At 41.8% G+C, this 18,964-nt stretch overlaps 2 protein-coding genes across 2 annotated transcripts; both read right to left on the reverse strand.

Moving 5' to 3' along the window:
* Positions 1-429: 429 nt before the first annotated feature.
* On the reverse strand, positions 430-1,353 carry LOC121456932 (olfactory receptor 1361-like). Its single transcript, XM_041665482.1, has one exon. It carries the CDS (start codon positions 1,351-1,353, stop codon positions 430-432), a length of 924 nt encoding a protein of 307 aa, XP_041521416.1.
* Positions 1,354-14,512: 13,159 nt separating this feature from the next.
* On the reverse strand, positions 14,513-15,436 carry LOC121457038 (olfactory receptor 1361-like). The gene has a single exon (XM_041665669.1). It carries the CDS (start codon positions 15,434-15,436, stop codon positions 14,513-14,515), a length of 924 nt encoding a protein of 307 aa, XP_041521603.1.
* Positions 15,437-18,964: the final 3,528 nt, after the last annotated feature.

The following is an 18,964-nucleotide window of genomic DNA, read 5'->3' on the forward strand; positions in this document are numbered from 1 at the left end:
AGAATTGCTCAACATGCTTAGCCATCAAGTAAATGCAAATCAAAACAACTCTGAGATACCATCTTACACCTGTCAGAATAGCTAAACTTGAAAACACTAATGACAGCTTATGCTGGAGGGAATGCTGGAATACTCCTCCATTGCTGGTGGGAGTGCAATCTTGTACAGCTGCTTTGGAAATTAGTATGGTAGTTTCTCAAAAAATTGGAAAATAAATATCTTAGAATCATCCCTTCGAAGAGGTAAAGTTCAGTGTGTGTGTGTGACAGAGAACATTAGTCAGCATCCCAATCAAAAGAATGATTACAAACATCTATCAAGAATCCCTGACATTGTCATGCTGAGCACTGGACCCATCTGGATCTCTTTAAAAAGGAAAAAAAAATGCATGACATCTAGGAATCATCTTAGCTCTAGAATTTGAAATTCCTAAGACCTGAGAATTATCTTCCTTAAGGCTCCTTTGATGTCACGATTCCTCAAGCTATAGATGAAGGGGTTGGCCATAGGGGTCACCACTGTGAAGATGACAGAGGCCACTGCATCCTGTAGTGAGTAGGAGGAAGAAGGGTGCATATAAACTCCTAGGATCGACCCGTAGAAAAGGCAGACCACAGTGAGGTGAGAACCACAAGTGGACATGGCTTTTCTTATCCCCTGGGCTGAGGGCATCTTCAAGACCTTAGAGCAGATGTAGGCATAGGAAACAACAATGCATACAAAAGGTGTCATAAATATCATTTCACCTTCAGCAACGGCTGTGACATTATTGATAAAGGTATCAGAACAAGAGAGTTTCAGGACAAGGTAGGGATCACAGTAGAAGTGGGGCACTGCATTGTGGGAACAGAAGGTGAGTCGAACCATGAGGAGAATGTGCAAGAGAGCATGCAGGTGTGTGATGACCCATGATAGGACCACCAGGAGGGCACAGAGTCTGGGGCTCATCATGAGGGTGTAGTGGAGTGGGTGACAAATGGCCACATAGCGGTCATAGGCCATCACACTCAAGAGGAAGTTGTCTGTGGTGCCAAATGCTAAGAAGAAATAGATCTGGGCCATGCACTCCATGTAAGAGATGGACTTGCTTCCCACCATGTGATTCACCAGTGCCTTGGGGATGGTGACTGAGGAAAAGCAGATGTCAACACTGGAGAGGTTGGCCAAGAAGAAGTACATGGGTGTGTGGAGATGAGGGTCACAGCTGACAGCCAGGATGATGAGGAGGTTCCCAGAGATGGTGACCATGTACATCCCCAAGAACATTCCAAAGACAAGCTCTTCTTGTTCTGACTCTTCAGAGAGTCCCAGGAGGAGGAATTCTGTGACTGTCGTCTGATTGTCACCATCCATGTCTCTGGAGAAGAAAGTGAGACCTGTATAGAGAAATCATTCACCAACACTTGAAGAAAACTTTGATGCAGTTTGGAAAAGTTTACTCATTAGTGAGAAGTAACTGCTAGTGAATTCCCTTTAAAAAATTTTATAACAATTTCGGTACATTTTCAAAGGACTGAATTCTAATGATAATGAGTTTATTGATTCTCTTGTTTGTTTAGTGTCATATATATATTATAACATATATATATGTTATAAAATAGTTAATTCTGGCTAGGAATTGGCTACTACATTTAACTGAACACATGAAGAATCTAAGGACTGGGCAGCTAGGTGCTTTATCAAAATTTGCTGATCAATAGCAGTGAGAGTTCAAAACAAACTAATAGTATTGTTCTCTGTTTTACAATATACACACATTGGCATGCATACTCACACATACACAAACACAACCACATTCAGGTGGATGAACACAACAACATGTACAATACACACATACATACACAAAGACACACATAGATATCTTGTAGCACAGACACACACACGATTTTTCCTACATTTCCTTTTGTCTGATCAGGAATTACTGGGCTTAAATAATCCTCCTGCCTTAACATCCAACTGGCTGGGACTATAGGCAGGTTCCAAGACCCCAGGAATGTTTATGTTATATTCACTATCACTTATTAAATTTTGATCAAATGAAAATTCACTACAAAGCATCATCAATTATAAACCTAGTGTTTGTGCTTTGACTTTTCTATTTCCTCACAATTGGGAAGACCAATAGCTTTTAACAGACTTGCCTGGTGGTTGGCCCTTCACTTTCTGTCTGCTACTAAGAGGTTTTCACCACATCGCACAGCTGTTTGTCTGCTCACCTGAGCTGCTGTCCAAACCCCTTTGTGCAGTGTTCCCTCCTTTCTGCACTCAGAAGAGGGAGGCATACAGATTCTAAGTGCAATATTTCTCTACTGGAGGAAAAAGACATTTACAGGTGGATAAAATGCAGATTCATGTGCATTTCAAAGACAATCCCCAGGCTAAGACATCTCCATGGTCAGGAGGTCAGGAAAACATCTGGATTGCAATGCCCATGGAGGGATGCAAGGCAATTACAGCTGAGAAGGGAGGAGAGTCACCCTGCGGTGGTCAGAGGCCTGGCTGGGAAGGGGAGGAGAGGAGACAGATGTCAAGAGAAATAGCCTGGCTGCAGGGACAGAACATGACATGGAAATTGGTGATATCGGTTACAGGATGCTCGTGTGGTCCAGATAGTGAGCTGACTGCTGCTGTGAGAGTGGAGCTAAGCAAAGCTCTGGGATGGGAATCCAAGGTCACTTCCGGAGCATTGCCATGGATGTAGACCAGCGTAACAACAGCATCAGCAAAGAGCGAGAATGAGGGCTGGGGAGATGGCTCAGTGGGTAAAGCACGAACCATGTAAGTGTGAAGACCTGAGTTCAAATCCCAGAACCCACCTAAAACTCCACACCATAGAGCACGTCTGCTATCCCAGGGCTTTTGTGGTGAAGTGAGAAGCAGAACCCTGCATGAGTGCTGTGACACATGTGCAGCTACACTCATAAACATACATGGACACACAATAAACATACATGGACACACAATAAACATACATGGACACACAATAAACATACATGGACACACACATCAAACAAATAAATAAAAGCTAGAATAAGCTTCTAATGGGTCACTGTGTCAGTGGACTATAAAAGTAGAGAGATGAGAGACAGAATGATCAATAGTTCATAAGGACTAATAAAAGAGGCCTTTGCCTATAGATGCTAATGTTCCTGAAGGAAGATAGTTTCCCATCAAAGAAATACAAAATGAGGCTCAATGGGATGGAAAGGCAACTTGCTCTAGTGTGGAAAGACCACAGCTAAGGCTCACTCAGAAGCATTAAGCTATAGTTATTTCGTATTGTCTTGCATCATGCATTAAGAGATAGTAGACATTGCTAGAAATAACACTAACATATCATGGGTTGAGCCCTAGGTTTATAGCTTCCAGAGGACCCCAGTGGATCATGGTAGGTCATGCATGGATTCCCCTTTCTTTGATTGGCTCTTCAACTCCAGCTTTTGGATTTAATTCTACTTCCCCTTAAGCTTCCTTATGGAAATAGAATGCAGTTGCCACTATAAAAAATAACTTCACACACACACACACACACACACACACACACACACACACACACACCACACACACACACTTCTGTTTTTCTGAATGATTTCTGTGAGTTGAGGAGTGTGGGGTGTGTTTAAATGCCAGATGTATAGACACATCTGCATCACAGGGTGTTTGAGATCCTGAACCTTAAAGGCTGCTTTGTCTCTGGACTCCAGCAGCAGTCAACATTCCACTGCCCAGTTTCAGTAACATCCAAGCAGCCACAGTCTGAGATACCTTCATTATACAACCACACACTCCAGGGGATAGGCACAGAAAAAAAAAGAGGACCAGGATAAAATAATGACATTCTGTCTCTGTTTCTGTCTCTCCCTGTTTCTGTCTCTCTTTGTGTGTGTGTCTCTATGTCTCTCATCTATCTATCTATCTATCTATCTATCTATCTATCTATCTATCATCTATCTACCTATCATCTCTCTCTCTCTCTCTCTCTCTCTCTCTCGCTCTCGCTCTCGCTCTTTCTCTCTCTATCTCCTTCTGACCAGGCTGTTTAATACCTTGCATTTATGCTTCTAAACAGCTAAACTCCATTCTGTTCTTCTGCTCCCTTTACCCACATAGCAGCTTCCACTGTGTTCCAAGTAGAGAGAACTTCATGTACCAACAAGGCAAGGACATGGAGGAATGAGATACTTTTCCTCCTTTGAACTTGGTCAGATCCAGAGGGATTGAATGAAGTTCTTTCTCTATAAGTCATCCGATGGGCTCAAGTCTATGGGAGTCGGTCTGCTGGGGGGGTGCTCTCTTCTGATTCCCCACCTTCCTTACCTGTGTACTCTTGGTTGCTATCAGATGTCTTCAGGAAAGTTCTGTCTCTGCTGGTGCCGTGGTTGAGGCTGGGTTTTGAGAAATTCACACTTGAAGCTGAGAAGGAAAGGACCTTTGTCCCTAGAAGAGAACATCTAGAATGAGGCATGTGGCTCTCTCTGGTCAAGCTTGGATGACTAGGTGTAAATAAATTTATGCTCCATCCCTGGAGGCGATGCTGCCATGAGATGGTGCCAAGTGTGTGCTCCCCTAGGGTGGATTTCTCAGAGGTCCTAATTAGAGACACAGATGAAGTGTTCACAGTCTGCACTCTGTCTGGGCAACAAAAATTAGGATCCTCAGAAAATCAGTTTTTTCACAAGTGCTCACTACCCGCGATCTATCGTTGGTTAATTATTCATATTTAATCATGTCTGATAATATGGTTCTTAAAACTATATTTAAATATCACAATAATTAAATATTATATATCAAACAGCAACACAATATAATTTTTTAACAAGTTACAATAGAGGTTAAAGTCAGCATGAACGTGATACCAAAACCTAGTGGATACATTACTAGAAATCAGGCCACAACAATTTTACCAAAAGCAATCTATAGATTTAATGGAATGCTCATCACCATTCTAGCAAAATTTCTTCACAGAAAGAACAGTACTCAACTTCATATGGAAGGGCAAAAAACCCAGGATATCCAAAACAATCCTGTACAATAAAGGAACTTCTGGAGGTATCACAATCCCTGATTTCAAACTCTACTACAGAGTCACAGTACTGAAAACAGACTGGTATTGGCATAAGAACAGACAGGAGGACCAATGGAACCAAATCAAAGACGCAGATATCAATTCATACACCTACAAACCCCTAATTTTTGACAAAGAAAAAGTATAAAATGGAAAAGAGAAAGTATATTCAACAAATTGTGCTGGCATAACTGGTTATCAACATGCAGAAGAATGAAAATAGACCCATATCTATCACCATGCACAAAACTCAAGCCAAATGGATCAAAGACCTCAATATAAAGCCAACCACACTTAATCTCATAGAAGATAAAATGGAAACTTGAACGCATTGGCACAGGAGACCACTTCCTATATATAACCCCAGTAGCACAGACATTGAGAGAAACAAATAATAAATGGGACCTCCTGAAACTGAGAAGCTTCTGTAAAGCAAAGGGCATAGTCAACAAGACAAAATGGCATCCTGCAGAATGGGAAAAGATCTTCACCAACCCCAAATTGGACAGAGGTCTGATCTCCAAAATATACAAAGAACTCAAGAAATTGGTCATTTAAAGAACAAATAATCCAGTAAAAAAAATGGGGTACAGACCTAAACAGAGAACTCTCAACTGAGGAATCTAAAATGGCTGAAAGACACCTAAGGAAATGTTTGACATCCTTAGCTATCAGATAAATGCAAATCAAAACAACTCTGAGATTTCATCTTATACCGGTAAGAATGATTAAGATCAAAAACACTGATGGCAACTTATGCTGGAGAGGTTGTGGGGTAAAGGGAACACTCCTGCATTGCTGGTGAGAATGAAAGCTGATGCCACTCCTTTGGATATTACTGTGGAGATTTCTCAGAAAATTATGAAACAACCTTCCTCAAGACCCAGAAATACCTCTTTGGAGTATTTTCAAAGGATGCTCAATCATACCACAGGGAAATGTGTTCAACTATGTTCATAGCAGCATTGTTTGTCATAGCCAGAACCTGGAAAAAAACCTAAATGCCCCTCGGCTGAAGAATGGATAAGGAAAATGTGGTACATTTACACAGTGGAGTACTACATAGCAGAAAAAAATAATGACATCTTGAGGTTTGCAGGCAAGTTGATAGAACTAGAAAACATATTGAGTGAGGTAACTCAGACTCAGAAAGACAAACACCATATGTACTCACTCATAAGTGGTTTTTAGACATAAAAAAAGAAAACCAGCCTACAAATCACAAACCCAGAGAACCTAAACAACAATGAGGACCCTAAGAGAGACGTGAATGGATCTAATCTACGTGGGAAGTAGACAAAGACAAGATCTCCTGAGTAAATTGGGAGCATGAGGACCATGGGAGAGGCCTGAAGGGGAGGGGAGAGAAAGGGAGGAAAGCAGGAAAAAAATGTATAGCGTAATAAAATCAATAAGAAAAACTTTAAAAAAAAGTAATCAGGACACAAATCAAGTAATATCATCATCATTGGTATTACCTAATAAGAAAATTGGAGCCTTATATCAAGTATGAATCAGTTACCAAACCCAATTATAATGACTTATAAAACAATCATATGAATGATGTAGAAAAGCACTTGACAAAATTCTAAAAATATTAATTAGTGTAAAAATTCCCAAGAAATCTTAAATCAAAGGTCTCTTCAACTTGATAAATGGTTCATTGTTTGTTTTTTGAGACAGGGTTTCTCTGTGTAACATCCCTCTGTGTCCGAGAACTAGCTCTCACAGATCAGGCTGGCCTCGGATTCACAAAGATATGCCTGTCTCTGCCTCCCAAGTGTTGGGATTAAAGGCACATGCAACCAACACCTAGCTTGAAGAATGATTTTTACAAAAAGATCTCATTATAATCAATAAGGTGCCCAATATTAATCTTTATCTGTCATGTATTTCAATTGCTCTTTCTCCAAATGACTTTGCTTTCTTATTAGTCCCCATTCATATAATTTTTAGACTAAGCTCATCCATGTACAAGAAGAAATTTTAAGGTATTTGATTTGGCAGCAGTAAACCCTTCACTGTTTTAAATGTAATGTATTTTCTACTGATGCTGAGTCTTCTGAAGTTCAACATCATGGATCTCTCATCATTTGACTCTTCTTTTTCTCCCTTCCTCTTATAGAAAGAATCAAAATGACTTGTAGGGCGAGCACGATTGCTCAGTAGGTAAAGACACTTGACACCAAGTCTGTTTGATGCCCAGAACATACACTGTCAGAGGAGAGAACTGACTCCTAAAAGTTGTCCTCTGACCTTCACATGCAAGCATGGAACACATGCACATACACAAACACACATGTGCACACTCACACACATACACACATGCACACACAAACACATACACACAGAGACAGAAATATAACTCTTTAAAAATGTCTTGTAGACACTGACATAAAGACACTGCATATATTTTTTTATTATTTCTCTTTCTTTTCTCTTTTGTGGCAGGGTCTCACCTTGATGACCTTAAAATCCCATCCTTTTGTCTCAGGCTTCCAAGAGCTGGAATTAAAGATCTCACTCTATACAGAGGGGAGCAGTAAGAAAGTGCAAGCCTTACCACTCCATAGTGTGGCTAAAGGGAAGGAAGATTTCTATTGACCTGAGGTTTAGAACAACCTAGAAGGAGACTGAATGTGGACAGGGCTATCTGTGAGAGAAGAGAGAATGACCAGACAGAGAACAAGGAGCAGAGAGAGAAGATCAGAGCAGCAAGAGTGAGGATGTGAGGGGAGCTAAGTTGTAAGGAGGATGAGCAGCTGGGGGAGAGAGTCTGAGCTGGAGGGAGTTTAGGGTAGAGAGAAGGTGAGAGAGTAGGATGTCAACACGGACATGTGTAACAGGTCCCTGTGATACTGAGGAGCCTGGAAGCCAGCATGCTCTTTGGTTATTCTAATGGGCATCACAGTTAGCCATATAGAAAAACAATTTAGTTTTGAGGGTTGAAATTACACACTATGACCATATTTTAGTGGGTTTTATGTGTTTATTTGCTTGTTAGGTTTGGGTAAGGTTGTGACATGTCCCTTGGCAGTTTCTATAGCCAGCAGATGCTATTAATGATCTTATTTTCCATTTCAATCTCTGCATCTTTTTCTTCTTGCACAATAAAACAGGACACCAGCAAAATGCTGAATTGGGCTTATTAGAACCTACCTCTAACCTTGTCCCAGGGTTAGAAGAGAGAAATTTTAGTCTTCTTTCTTAAATAAAATGTTTACTGTAAGGTTTGGGGTTTGATTAATTGATGGATCAATTGATTGACTGTAAAAAGCCCTTTCTGAGGTGGAGCATCCTCCCTTTGACTTCCTTAAGTGCCTGGCTGCAAACCCTGGAATAGGAGGGACAGCTGATAGTCCTCTCTTGTTCTGGTAAGACATTGTCACTCTTGGTTCCAGTGAGGCTACCATCCCTGCCCTTCTCTCAGGGTCCTCCAGAGCAATCGAAACATACACCTGTAGTTGGGTGTGTTTGTTTGTTCTTGTTTTTTACTCTTTGGTGGTCCACCACCCATCTCCCAAATAAATACAGAGAGATTTATTCTTATTTATGAATGTCCGACCTTAGCTTGGCTTGTTTCTAGCCAGGTTTTCTAGCTTAAATTACTCCGTTTCTCTTTAACTATGTTTTGTATCTGGGCTTTTTACCTTTCTTAATTCTACATATCTTTCTTTCCTTCTTTCCCTTTCTGGCTCTGTAGCTGAGTGACTGACCTTAACTTGCTCCTCTCCTTTTATTGCCCCTTGCTCCCCTCTGGAGCCTAGATCTCTATTCTTATCTATTCTCTCTGCCTACCAGCCCCACCTACTCTTTCTCCTACATTGCTATTGGCCGTTCAGCTCTTTATTAGGCCAATCAGGTGTTTTCAACAGGAAAAGTATAACTGCTTCACAGAATTAAACATATGTACCATAAAAGAATGCAATACATCTTTGCATCATTAAACAAATGTTCCACAATATAAACAAATGTAACATATCTTAAAGTAATATTCTAATTATTTGATTTAGTTTGACATTGTTTCTTTAAAAATATTTCTTATGCACCATGTACTCTGCCGATAAAGATAGATTTGCTTACTTCTGCAGCTTCCAATATCCATCTCTGAGTGACATCAGTCCAGACAGGTGCCCATGCTGAGCAGGAAAAGGCCCACAGGGCAGGAGGGAAGAAGAGGATCTGCAAAGGGTGCATTCTGAAGTGTGAAATGCTTTAACCTGGGACAGAGAAAAACTTGCCATTTTCTCTTCAACAGATAAACTAGGTGTTCCTCATCAGAGGCCAAAGAGAGATCAGGGAAAGGGAATCAGCTCTAAAGTTCTATAAAAGTCATATGGCTTTTGGGAAGCAGGCATATGACAGTTACTAGCTAATCAAAATGAAACATAGAGGTCTTGGAGGACTGAGGACAGATGGGAGACAGGAAGTAGTAAGGTAGGACTGAGAGAGGATCTCAGTCTTTTTGGATTGCAGAACAGAAGGAGAGGAGGTCACTGGTGGCTTCTCGGTCACTCCTCTGATCATTCAGGTTCTTACCTCGATATCTGACTCCCAATACTTATTGATAAAGAATATTAATTAGATAAATGCTTCAGTTTCATGGCAACCTTCTTTGTTTCAAGAAGGAGAAAACTGACTATAAAGAGAACTAAGCTAGTTAAAAAGACTCTATGCATCCCGATTTCTTCTCTGAGTATCTAGAGGTTTGTGTGAGGTCTCAGAATCCCTTGGGAAATCCAGTGGCATTCTTTTTGTATGTCTGGATCTCTCTTCAAGTTAGAGGCAAGAAAACAGTGCACAGAAGTAGGTGGTAATGATCTCTGCTGTGCCTGCCCCTGCTCTTGCCTTTGTTGTAGTCACTAGACACAGAGATTTTTATTGGAAGTTTGATTCTGTCAATATTTTCAGAAACAATGTGAATATCATTTCATAGGTCAGACCTCTGGCATCTCTCTTGGGGTCATTTGGGATCCCTGGCAACACTACTGCAAACTACCATTTCTCCCATGCATAATTTAGGAGTGTGTTCTTTCATTTGTAATATTTGGGATTATATTCTAGACATGTTATTGTCATTTTTCTTGTTTGATTTTGTTTTGGTGAAAAATCATAGTACATGAGCTGTGTGGTATGTAGTATGCCTGTCTTGTGTGTGTATGTATGTGTTACATCCACATACATGTATTTGGGTGTGTGTTCTTGCGTGTGCACACGTGGAAGCCAGAGAAGAATGTCTGCTGCCTTTCTCTATCAATCTCCAGTTTATTGCCTCGAGACAAAGTCAAACATTCATACACGCAAAACAAATATAATTTTGTTTTGATTTCATTTTTGAAACAGGGTCCCATTATGTTAACATAGCTGGCCTCGTACTCACAGTATGATTATAGGCATCTTCCACCAAGCCCAGAAGAATAAACCTTTTAAAAAGAGTTTGTCAAGACAAGCCTCTAGTTCTCATGGCTTGGAACAGTATTGTCTAGGTCTGTAGGTCAAAAACATTCAAGGGCCAAGGCTGACAAACAGAAGGAGGCTACTTGTTGCCCAGTCACATTTCCACTGGAGTTGACCCAAGACCCGTGAGCCACCTGTTTGTTTTAACATAAAGGGAAAAGAATAATGTTCCCCTAATGCTGATAGGCTCTTGAGTAGACTCTATTGACAGAGAAAGACCAGTAGGGGAAACACACAGGAAGGCTCAAAAGTTCCTGGTTATTGGATAAGATTGCCCAAGATTCAAGGCTTGTCCCTGGAGAACCTACCCAAAGAGACCAGAAGGAAGGCCAATGAAACTTTCATGAAAAACTAAGAGAGTTCAGTGGTATAGTAAAGTAGGCATGGCAGGTGAATTGGGACAAGACCAAAGAACCAGGGACAATGAGATGGCTCAATGGTTCAAAGTGATTTCTACCAAGCCTGATGACCCAAATTCAGTCCCCTGCACCCACATAGCAACAGTGTAAGAAATGATGATCCTCACTTCATAGTAAGAGTCCTGGAGGGCCTGGAGAGGGGCTGAGTGATTAAGAGCACTGGCAGTTCTAACAGAGGACCCAGATCTGATTCTCAGCACACGCGCACTCAATTGTTTGCGACTCCAGTCTCAGGGGATCCTATGTCCTCTTCTGGCCTCCTTGTGCACTGAACATTGTCCAGAGATATTACACAGACATACATACAGGCAAAACACCATACACATAAAATAAAATTATCAGAAAACGTTGAAAAAGAGCACTGGTGACTCAATGTAGTAAAGTGAGCTATCATGAACCAGCAAAGCAGGCATCAGCCCTAAGAAAATGGGGAAAGAATCTAGTTCTTATGTTCCAGACTGTGTTTCCCTCCCCTGTATTTCTCATTGGCTGAGTTTTTCAGGGAGGTACAATCTTAGTCCCCACCAAACTCCCCATTGTCCTGGGGCTTGAGATGTGCCCCTCCCTTTCCAGATAGCAGGGCTCAGTTACAAAGTCAACTGCAACTTTTCAACCCTAGGGTAAACTCAAAAGCACTCTGCAAGCAGGCACCAGCTGCTAGCTAGGGAAGATGGGAGCCCAGTGCCTCCTGCTGGGTGGGATTCCCTGATGATCTCCATACTGAAAATGAACCAGAATGATTATTTCTCACACAAGGAGAAAACTGAATCCCAAAAATTGTACTCTGACTTCCACATGTGTGCTGGCAAAGAGACACACACACAGAGAGAAAGACACACACACACACACACACACAGAGAGAGAGAGAGAGAGAGACAGAGAGACAGAGTCAGAGACAGACAGAGAGATACACACAGAGAGAAAGACACACACACAGAGACAGAGAGACAGAGTCAGAGACAGAGAGATACACACAGAGAGAAAGACACACACACACACACAGACAGAGACAGAGAGACAGAGTCAGAAACAAAGAGATACACACAGAGAGAAAGACACACACAGACAGAGACAGAGAGACAGAGTCAGAGACAGACAGAGAGATACACACAGAGAGACATAGAGACAAATGGGGCAAGAGTAAATACATAAAATGCAATAAATAATTTATACTAAAAAAAAACAGTCCTATGGGTCATGACATGATGTGCGTTCTGCCTGTAATGACTTGAGCCTTGGGTATAAAAAAAGGCTACCCTTCCTCGACCCTGTGAAGAAATAACTGCAGTACATTCTGCATAACTACCATTGCTGTCACACCAAAGCTGTTGTTTGTGGCCCCTCACTCCAGATGTGTGCCTGGAGGGGACTACGAAGCAGCAAGTTTGCCCCTTTTAGCTTTTCTTGACTTTATATCTTTTACATTATATGTATACTATCACAGCGAATCTTATTTACTGCCATCAGTTTACCCATCAGGCTTAGGGCCAGTTAGTGCTCAGCTGTTCACTTGTTTATTTTGAGGATTCCATACGGAAATCTTATCTTTTCCTTTTTCTAAGTTGCATATGAACCAAACACACTATAATCATGTGTGAAGTTACTGAAGATAAATAAAGAAAGGAAAAGAAAAAGAACACTTCAGTAATCAGACCAAATTGGTTCAATTGACAGAACCTAATATAATATTGCTGTTGCCTGCCCACAGCTCAGTTACGTTTTGGGACTTTGTCAACTATATTTGAAAATGATATTAACTTTTGAAGTTGTCTCTTTGAGAATCTGCCTGCTCTCTCTGTTCCTTAACTCCTTGCCTACTCTAACAATTCCTGCCCCGCAGAGGAAAAGGAAATCTCCCAGGAGAGCGACTGCAGCAGTTCCTTTACCATTGCTGTGATAAACACATGACCACACAGCTGACAGGAGAGAGAGTTCATTTTGACCAATGGATCCAGAGGGATAAGAGTCCATTATAACAGGGAACCATGGCAGCTGCAGGAAGGGGAAGCTGAGAACTCATCTTCAAAGGCAAACATGGTGCAGAGTGAACAAGAAGTGTCACATACCCTGAGTGGCATACTGCCTCCAGCAAAGCCACACTTTCTAAACCCCACAAAAAACATCATCAACTGGGGACCAAGAGTTCATATACGGGAATCTATAAGGGACATTTTATTTAAACCACATAATAACCATCTGGCCTAGGACTCTGAATCCAAAATTATCTTGTAGTCTGTTCCAAGAGTCACCAGGAACCTGTGGGTACTACACTCTGGGTTCATAAGGGGCCAGGAGGAGAGTTTAGTGGCTCTAGGGAAATCCTGTGCCAAATCACTGATTAGGCTTTATTACATGAAGAAAGGATATTTTACATCTGCTGTGATTCTGAGAGAGTTGGGTGACAGGACTCATTTAACACCTGAGGAAGAACAAATGGAACCTGTGTGGAGGAGAGAGATGTGCAGGGAGAGAAATTGGTGAGATTCCCCAGGATGGAGATCGCTACAGTCAGAGGCAGGACAGAGGCAGGAAGGAGCTGATGGTGAGGACACAAAGGACACAGAAGCTAGTAGAGTCGGGGAAGGAAAGAAGTGAGGATATAGAGACCATGAAGGGAGAGCTACTGAAGAGTGACCACTGTCCCAACCCAGAAGATGGAGGGCAGACCTATCTAGATGTGAGGAAAGGACATGACAAGTGACATTGTGGACACTTGACCTTTAGTGTAAACTAGGAGAGGGCTGGAACTCTGGTTACTGTGGTCCATATTCTAAAATAATCGTGGACTTCACACCAAAGGACTAAGTTCCAATTATAATCGACATTAATTCAAGTCCCCGTATTCCTAGCACAACCCTGATTCTAAATACTTCAGCTATGTATGGAACTCTCGGCTTCCTGCAACCCATGATAACATGCAGGAACATACACATTTTATGGGAGATCACAACTACTCTCCAAGGCTCCCATAGCACTTCATAGGTACCCCTAAAACTTATGCTGAAGAACAAAAGCCTGAAATGTTAGGTGGGAAAAGAAGGAGAGAGGTAGTATTGTGGAATGTAGAATCAATGAGAGGGACCCCAGGCTGGGAAAAAGGGGAAGAACGAACACCTCAGTTACCAGAGGCTCTGAGAGGTGAGATTCTGTACCAACAACCATAAGTTGTCTAACATGGGTGAGTTAAACTTCCTGTGGGTCATTTACCAGGATCACCACAGCTCTGTTTGAGGCCATATGGTCAGGTGATCACATCCCATAAAATCCTCTGATCATTTTGGCAGCCAAGATCTCAGGGGATATTAAACACATCCAAGGCAGAACGTGTCCAAATGTTCTCAGTTTCTCTTATCTGTGAAATGAGCACCTTAGAAACATCGCTTTGAAGAGATAAAGTTCAGTGTGTGACAGAGAGCATTAGACAGCATCCAAATAAAAGAATGATTACAAACATCTATCAAAAATCCCAGGGGAAGTCATGCTGAACACTGGACACATCTGGATCTCTGTTTATAAAATGGAAACTCTGCATGACGTCAATGAGTCCTCTCAGCTCTAGAAATTTCAGATTCTAGGACCTGAGAATTATCTTCCTTAGGGCTCCTTTGATGTCACGATTCCTCAAGCTATAGATGAAGGGGTTGGCCATAGGGGTCACCACTGTGAAGATGACAGAGGCTACTGCATCCTGTAGTGAGTAGGAGGAAGAAGGGTGCATATAAATTCCTAGGATCGCTCCGTAGTAAAGACAGACCACAGTGAGGTGAGAACCACAAGTGGACATGGCTTTTCTTATCCCCTGAGCAGAGGGCATCTTCAAGACCTTAGAGCAGATGTAGGAATAGGAAACAACAATGCATACAAACGATGTCATAAATAACACTCCACCCTCAGAAAAGGCTGTGACATCATTGATAAAGGTATCAGAACAAGAGAGTTTCCGGACAAGGTAGGGATCACAGTAGAAGTGGGGCACTGCATTGTGGGAACAAAAGGTGAGTCGAACTATGAGGAGAGTGTGCAACAGAGCATGCAGTTGTGTGATGACCCATGAGAGGACCACCAGGAGGACACAGAGTCTGGGCCTCATCATCAGGGTGTAGTGGAGTGGGTGACAAATGGCCACATAGCGGTCATAGGCCATCACACTCAGGAGAAAATTGTCCAAGGTGATGAATGTGATCAAGAAGTAGATCTGGATCATGCACTTTGTGTAAGAGATGGACTTGCTTCCCACCATGTGACTCACCAGAGCCTTGGGGACGGTGACTGAGGAAAAGCAGATGTCGACACTGGAGAGGTTGGCCAAGAAGAAGTACATGGGTGTGTGGAGATGAGAGTCACAGCTGATGGCCAGGATGATGAGAAGGTTCCCAGAGATGGTGACCATGTACATCCCCAAGAACATTCCAAAGACAATGTCTTCTTGTTCTGACTCTTCAGAGAGTCCCAGGAGGAGGAATTCTGTAACTGTAGTCTGATTGTCACCATCCATGTCTCTGGAGAAGAAAGCGAGATGCGTATACAGAAATCACTAACACTTGAAGAAAACATTGATGCAGTTTGGAAAGTTTACTCATTAGTGAGAAGTAACGGCTAACAAATGCCATTAGAATGTATTTTTATAGCAAAGAGTGGTCCTTTTGAAAGAACCTAATTCCAATGAATATGAATTTACTGGTATTGCTGTTTGCTTAGTACACATAGACATGCATGCTCACACATACACAAACACAACCAAACTTCGGTGCAGGAACAAACACAATATGCAGAACACACACATGCATACACAAACACACACATAGATGGCCTGGAGTACACAATTTTTCTTGTGTTTTTTTCTGACCAGGAATTTCTGGGCTTAAATTATCCTCCTGCCTTAATATTAAGTCAGCTGGAACTATAGGCAGGTGCCAAGACCCCAGAAATTTTTACGTTTTGTTAGCTTCCATTTCTTAAATTTTAATCAAATAAAGTCACTGCTAGTTATCAAATATTATAAACCCTGTGGCTCTACTGTGGCTTTTCTGTTTCATCACAATTGGGAAGACCAAGAGGCCTTGACAGACCTGTTTGGCACTTGGGCCTTTATATTCTATCTGCTAAGATGTGGTCACCACAGCTGACACTTGAGCCACTGCCCAGACCCCTGTATGCAGTGTTCCCACCTTTCTGCACTCTGAAGAGGGGGGCATACAGATTCTAAGTGCATTATTCGGCTACTAGAGGAATGAGGTTTTGCAGGTGGATAAAACACAGATTCATGTGCATCTCAGACAATCCCCAGGATAAGACATCTCCATGGTCAGGAGGTCAGGAAAACATCTGGACTGCAATGCCCATGGAGGGATGCAAGGCAATTACAGCTGAGAAGGGAGGAGAGTCACCCTGGGCTGATCAGAGGCCTGGCTGGGGAAGGGGAGGAGAGGAGACAGGTGTCAGGAGAAATGGCCTGGCTGCAGGGACAGAACATGACATGGAAATTGATGACGTCGGTTACAGGATGCTCGTGTGGTCCAGACAGCGAGCTGACTGCGGCTGTGAGAGTGGAGCTAAGCACAGCGCTGGGATGGGAATCCAAGGTCACTTCTGGAGTGTTGCCATGGATGTAGACCAGTGTGACAATAACAGCAACAAAGATGTAGAATGAGGGCTGGGGAGATGGCTCAGTGGTTAAAGCACAAGCCATGTAATTGTGAAGACCTGAGTTCAAATCCCCTGAACCCACCTAAAACTCCACACCATAGAGCACGTCTGCCATCCCAGGGCTTTTATGGTGAAGTGAGAAGCAGAACCCTGCATGAGTGCTGTGACACATGTGTAGCTACACTCATAAACATACATGGACACACACATAGACACACAATAAACATACATGGACACACACATAGACACACAATAAACATACATGGACACACAATAAACATACATGGACACACAATAAACATACATGGACACACAATAAACATACATGGACACACAATAAAATTTATAAAGCTAGAACAAGCTTCTAATGGGTCACTGTGTAATAGACTATAGAAGCAGAAATATGAGAAGCAGAATGATCAATAGTTCATAAAAACAAACAAAACAGAGCTTTGTCTGTAGATGCTAATGATCCTGAAGGCAGATAGAAATAGAAAATGAGGCTGAATGGGAAGTAAAGGCAACTTGCTCCAGTGGGGAAAGACCACAGCTAAGGCTCACTCCTCAGAGCATTAGGCTGCAGCTATTCCATATTTTCTCATTCTGTGCATTAAGAGATGGTGGACATTGGAATGGTCAGATCGTGGGAATAATACTAACATATCATGTGTTAAGCCCTAGCTGTACAGCTTCCATAGGACCATGGACAGATACCCCTTTCTTTGATTGACTCTTCAACTCCAGCTTTTGGATTTTATTCCACTTCTCCTTAAGCTTCCTTATGAGACAGAATGCAGCTGCCACAACTAATAAAAAAAACCCTTCAGGATATGTATGTATGTATATATATATATATATATATATATATATATATATATATATATATACCTAACTGTGAGTCTGTTTTGCTGAATGATTTCTGTGAGTCAGGGACTGTTTGGTGTGTCTGAGATGCCAGACGTGAAGACATGTCTGCATCACTGGGGTTTGAGACCCTAAACCTTAAAGGCTGCTTTGCCTCTGGACTCCAGCAGCAGTCAATACTCCACTGCCCAGTTTCAGTAGCATCCAAGTAGCCACGGTCTGAGACACCTTCATTATACAACCACACACTCCAGATTTAGGCACAGAACAAATGTGAGGATCAGGATAAAATAATGACATTCTGTCTCTGTTTCACTGTCTCTACCTGTCTCCCTCTGTGTGTGTCTCTACATCTCTGTCTCTCTCTGTGTCTCTGTCTCTGTCTCCTTCTCTCTCTCCTTCTGATTAAGCTTTTTAATACCATGCAGTTATGCTCCTAAACCTCCAAACTCCATTCTGTTCTTCTGCTCCCTCTACCCACATAGCAGGTCCCCTGTATCCCTAGTGCAGAGAACCTTGTATAGCAACAAGGCATGGACATGGAGGAGTGAGATACTTTTCCTCCTTTGAACTTGGTCAGATGCAGAGGCATTGATTGAAGTTCTTTCTCTAAAGTCATCCCATGGGCCCAAGGCCATGAGAGTCTCCCTGTTTGGGGTTGCCCTCTTCTGATTCCTCACCCTCCTTACCTGAGTGCTCTTGGCTGCTATCATATTTCTTCAGAAAAGTTCAGTCTTTTCTGGTACCATGGTTGAGACTGGGTTTTGAGAAATCTACACTTGAAGCTGAGAAGGGAAGGGCCTTTGTCCCTAGAAGAGAACATCTAGAATGAGGCGTGTGGCTCTCTCTGGTCAAGCTTGGAGTGCGTAAATTGATGCTCCATCCCTGGAGGTGGTGCTGCCGTGAAGATGGTGCCAAGTGTGTGCTCCCCTAGGATGGATTTCTCATTGGTCCTAATTAGAGACACAGATGAAGTGTTCACAGTCTGCATTCTGTCTGAGCAACAAAAATTAGGATCCTCAGCAAGTCAGTTATTATACAGGTCCTCGCTGCTAGAGTTCTATTCTTTGTTAATTATTTATAGTTAATCATGGCTGATAAGATGGTGTTTACCTTATATATAATGCATAATATCACAATATATAGATATTATGTATCACACAGCAATACAATATAAAATTTTATCAAGTTACAGTAGTGGTTAAGGTCAGCATCAGCTTGATACCAAAATCTAGTGAATACATTACAAGAAATCAGACCAAAAATGAGTTAATGTTGTCATCATTGGTATGGCCTAAAAACAAGATTGGAGCCCACTATCCAATATGAATCAATTACCAAATTGACTTCTAAAACAATTATATGAATGATGTAGAAACAGCACTTGGCAAATTGTTAAACTATTCATTAGTGTAAAAATTTCCAATAAATCCAAAATCAAAGGTATCCTCAACTTGTAGAATGGTTTTTCCAAAAAGATTTTATTACAATCAGAAAGATGCCCAATATTAAT

This window comes from Microtus oregoni, unplaced genomic scaffold (assembly GCF_018167655.1).
Source record: "Microtus oregoni isolate MIOR12 unplaced genomic scaffold, Mior012 000015F_ref0000493, whole genome shotgun sequence".
Lineage (NCBI taxonomy): Eukaryota > Metazoa > Chordata > Mammalia > Rodentia > Cricetidae > Microtus > Microtus oregoni.

Coding starts and splice junctions, on each gene's coding strand:
- LOC121456932 (XM_041665482.1), bottom strand. CDS start 1,353: ATGGATGGTGACAATCAGACGACAGTCACAGAATTCCTCCTCCTGGGA.
- LOC121457038 (XM_041665669.1), bottom strand. CDS start 15,436: ATGGATGGTGACAATCAGACTACAGTTACAGAATTCCTCCTCCTGGGA.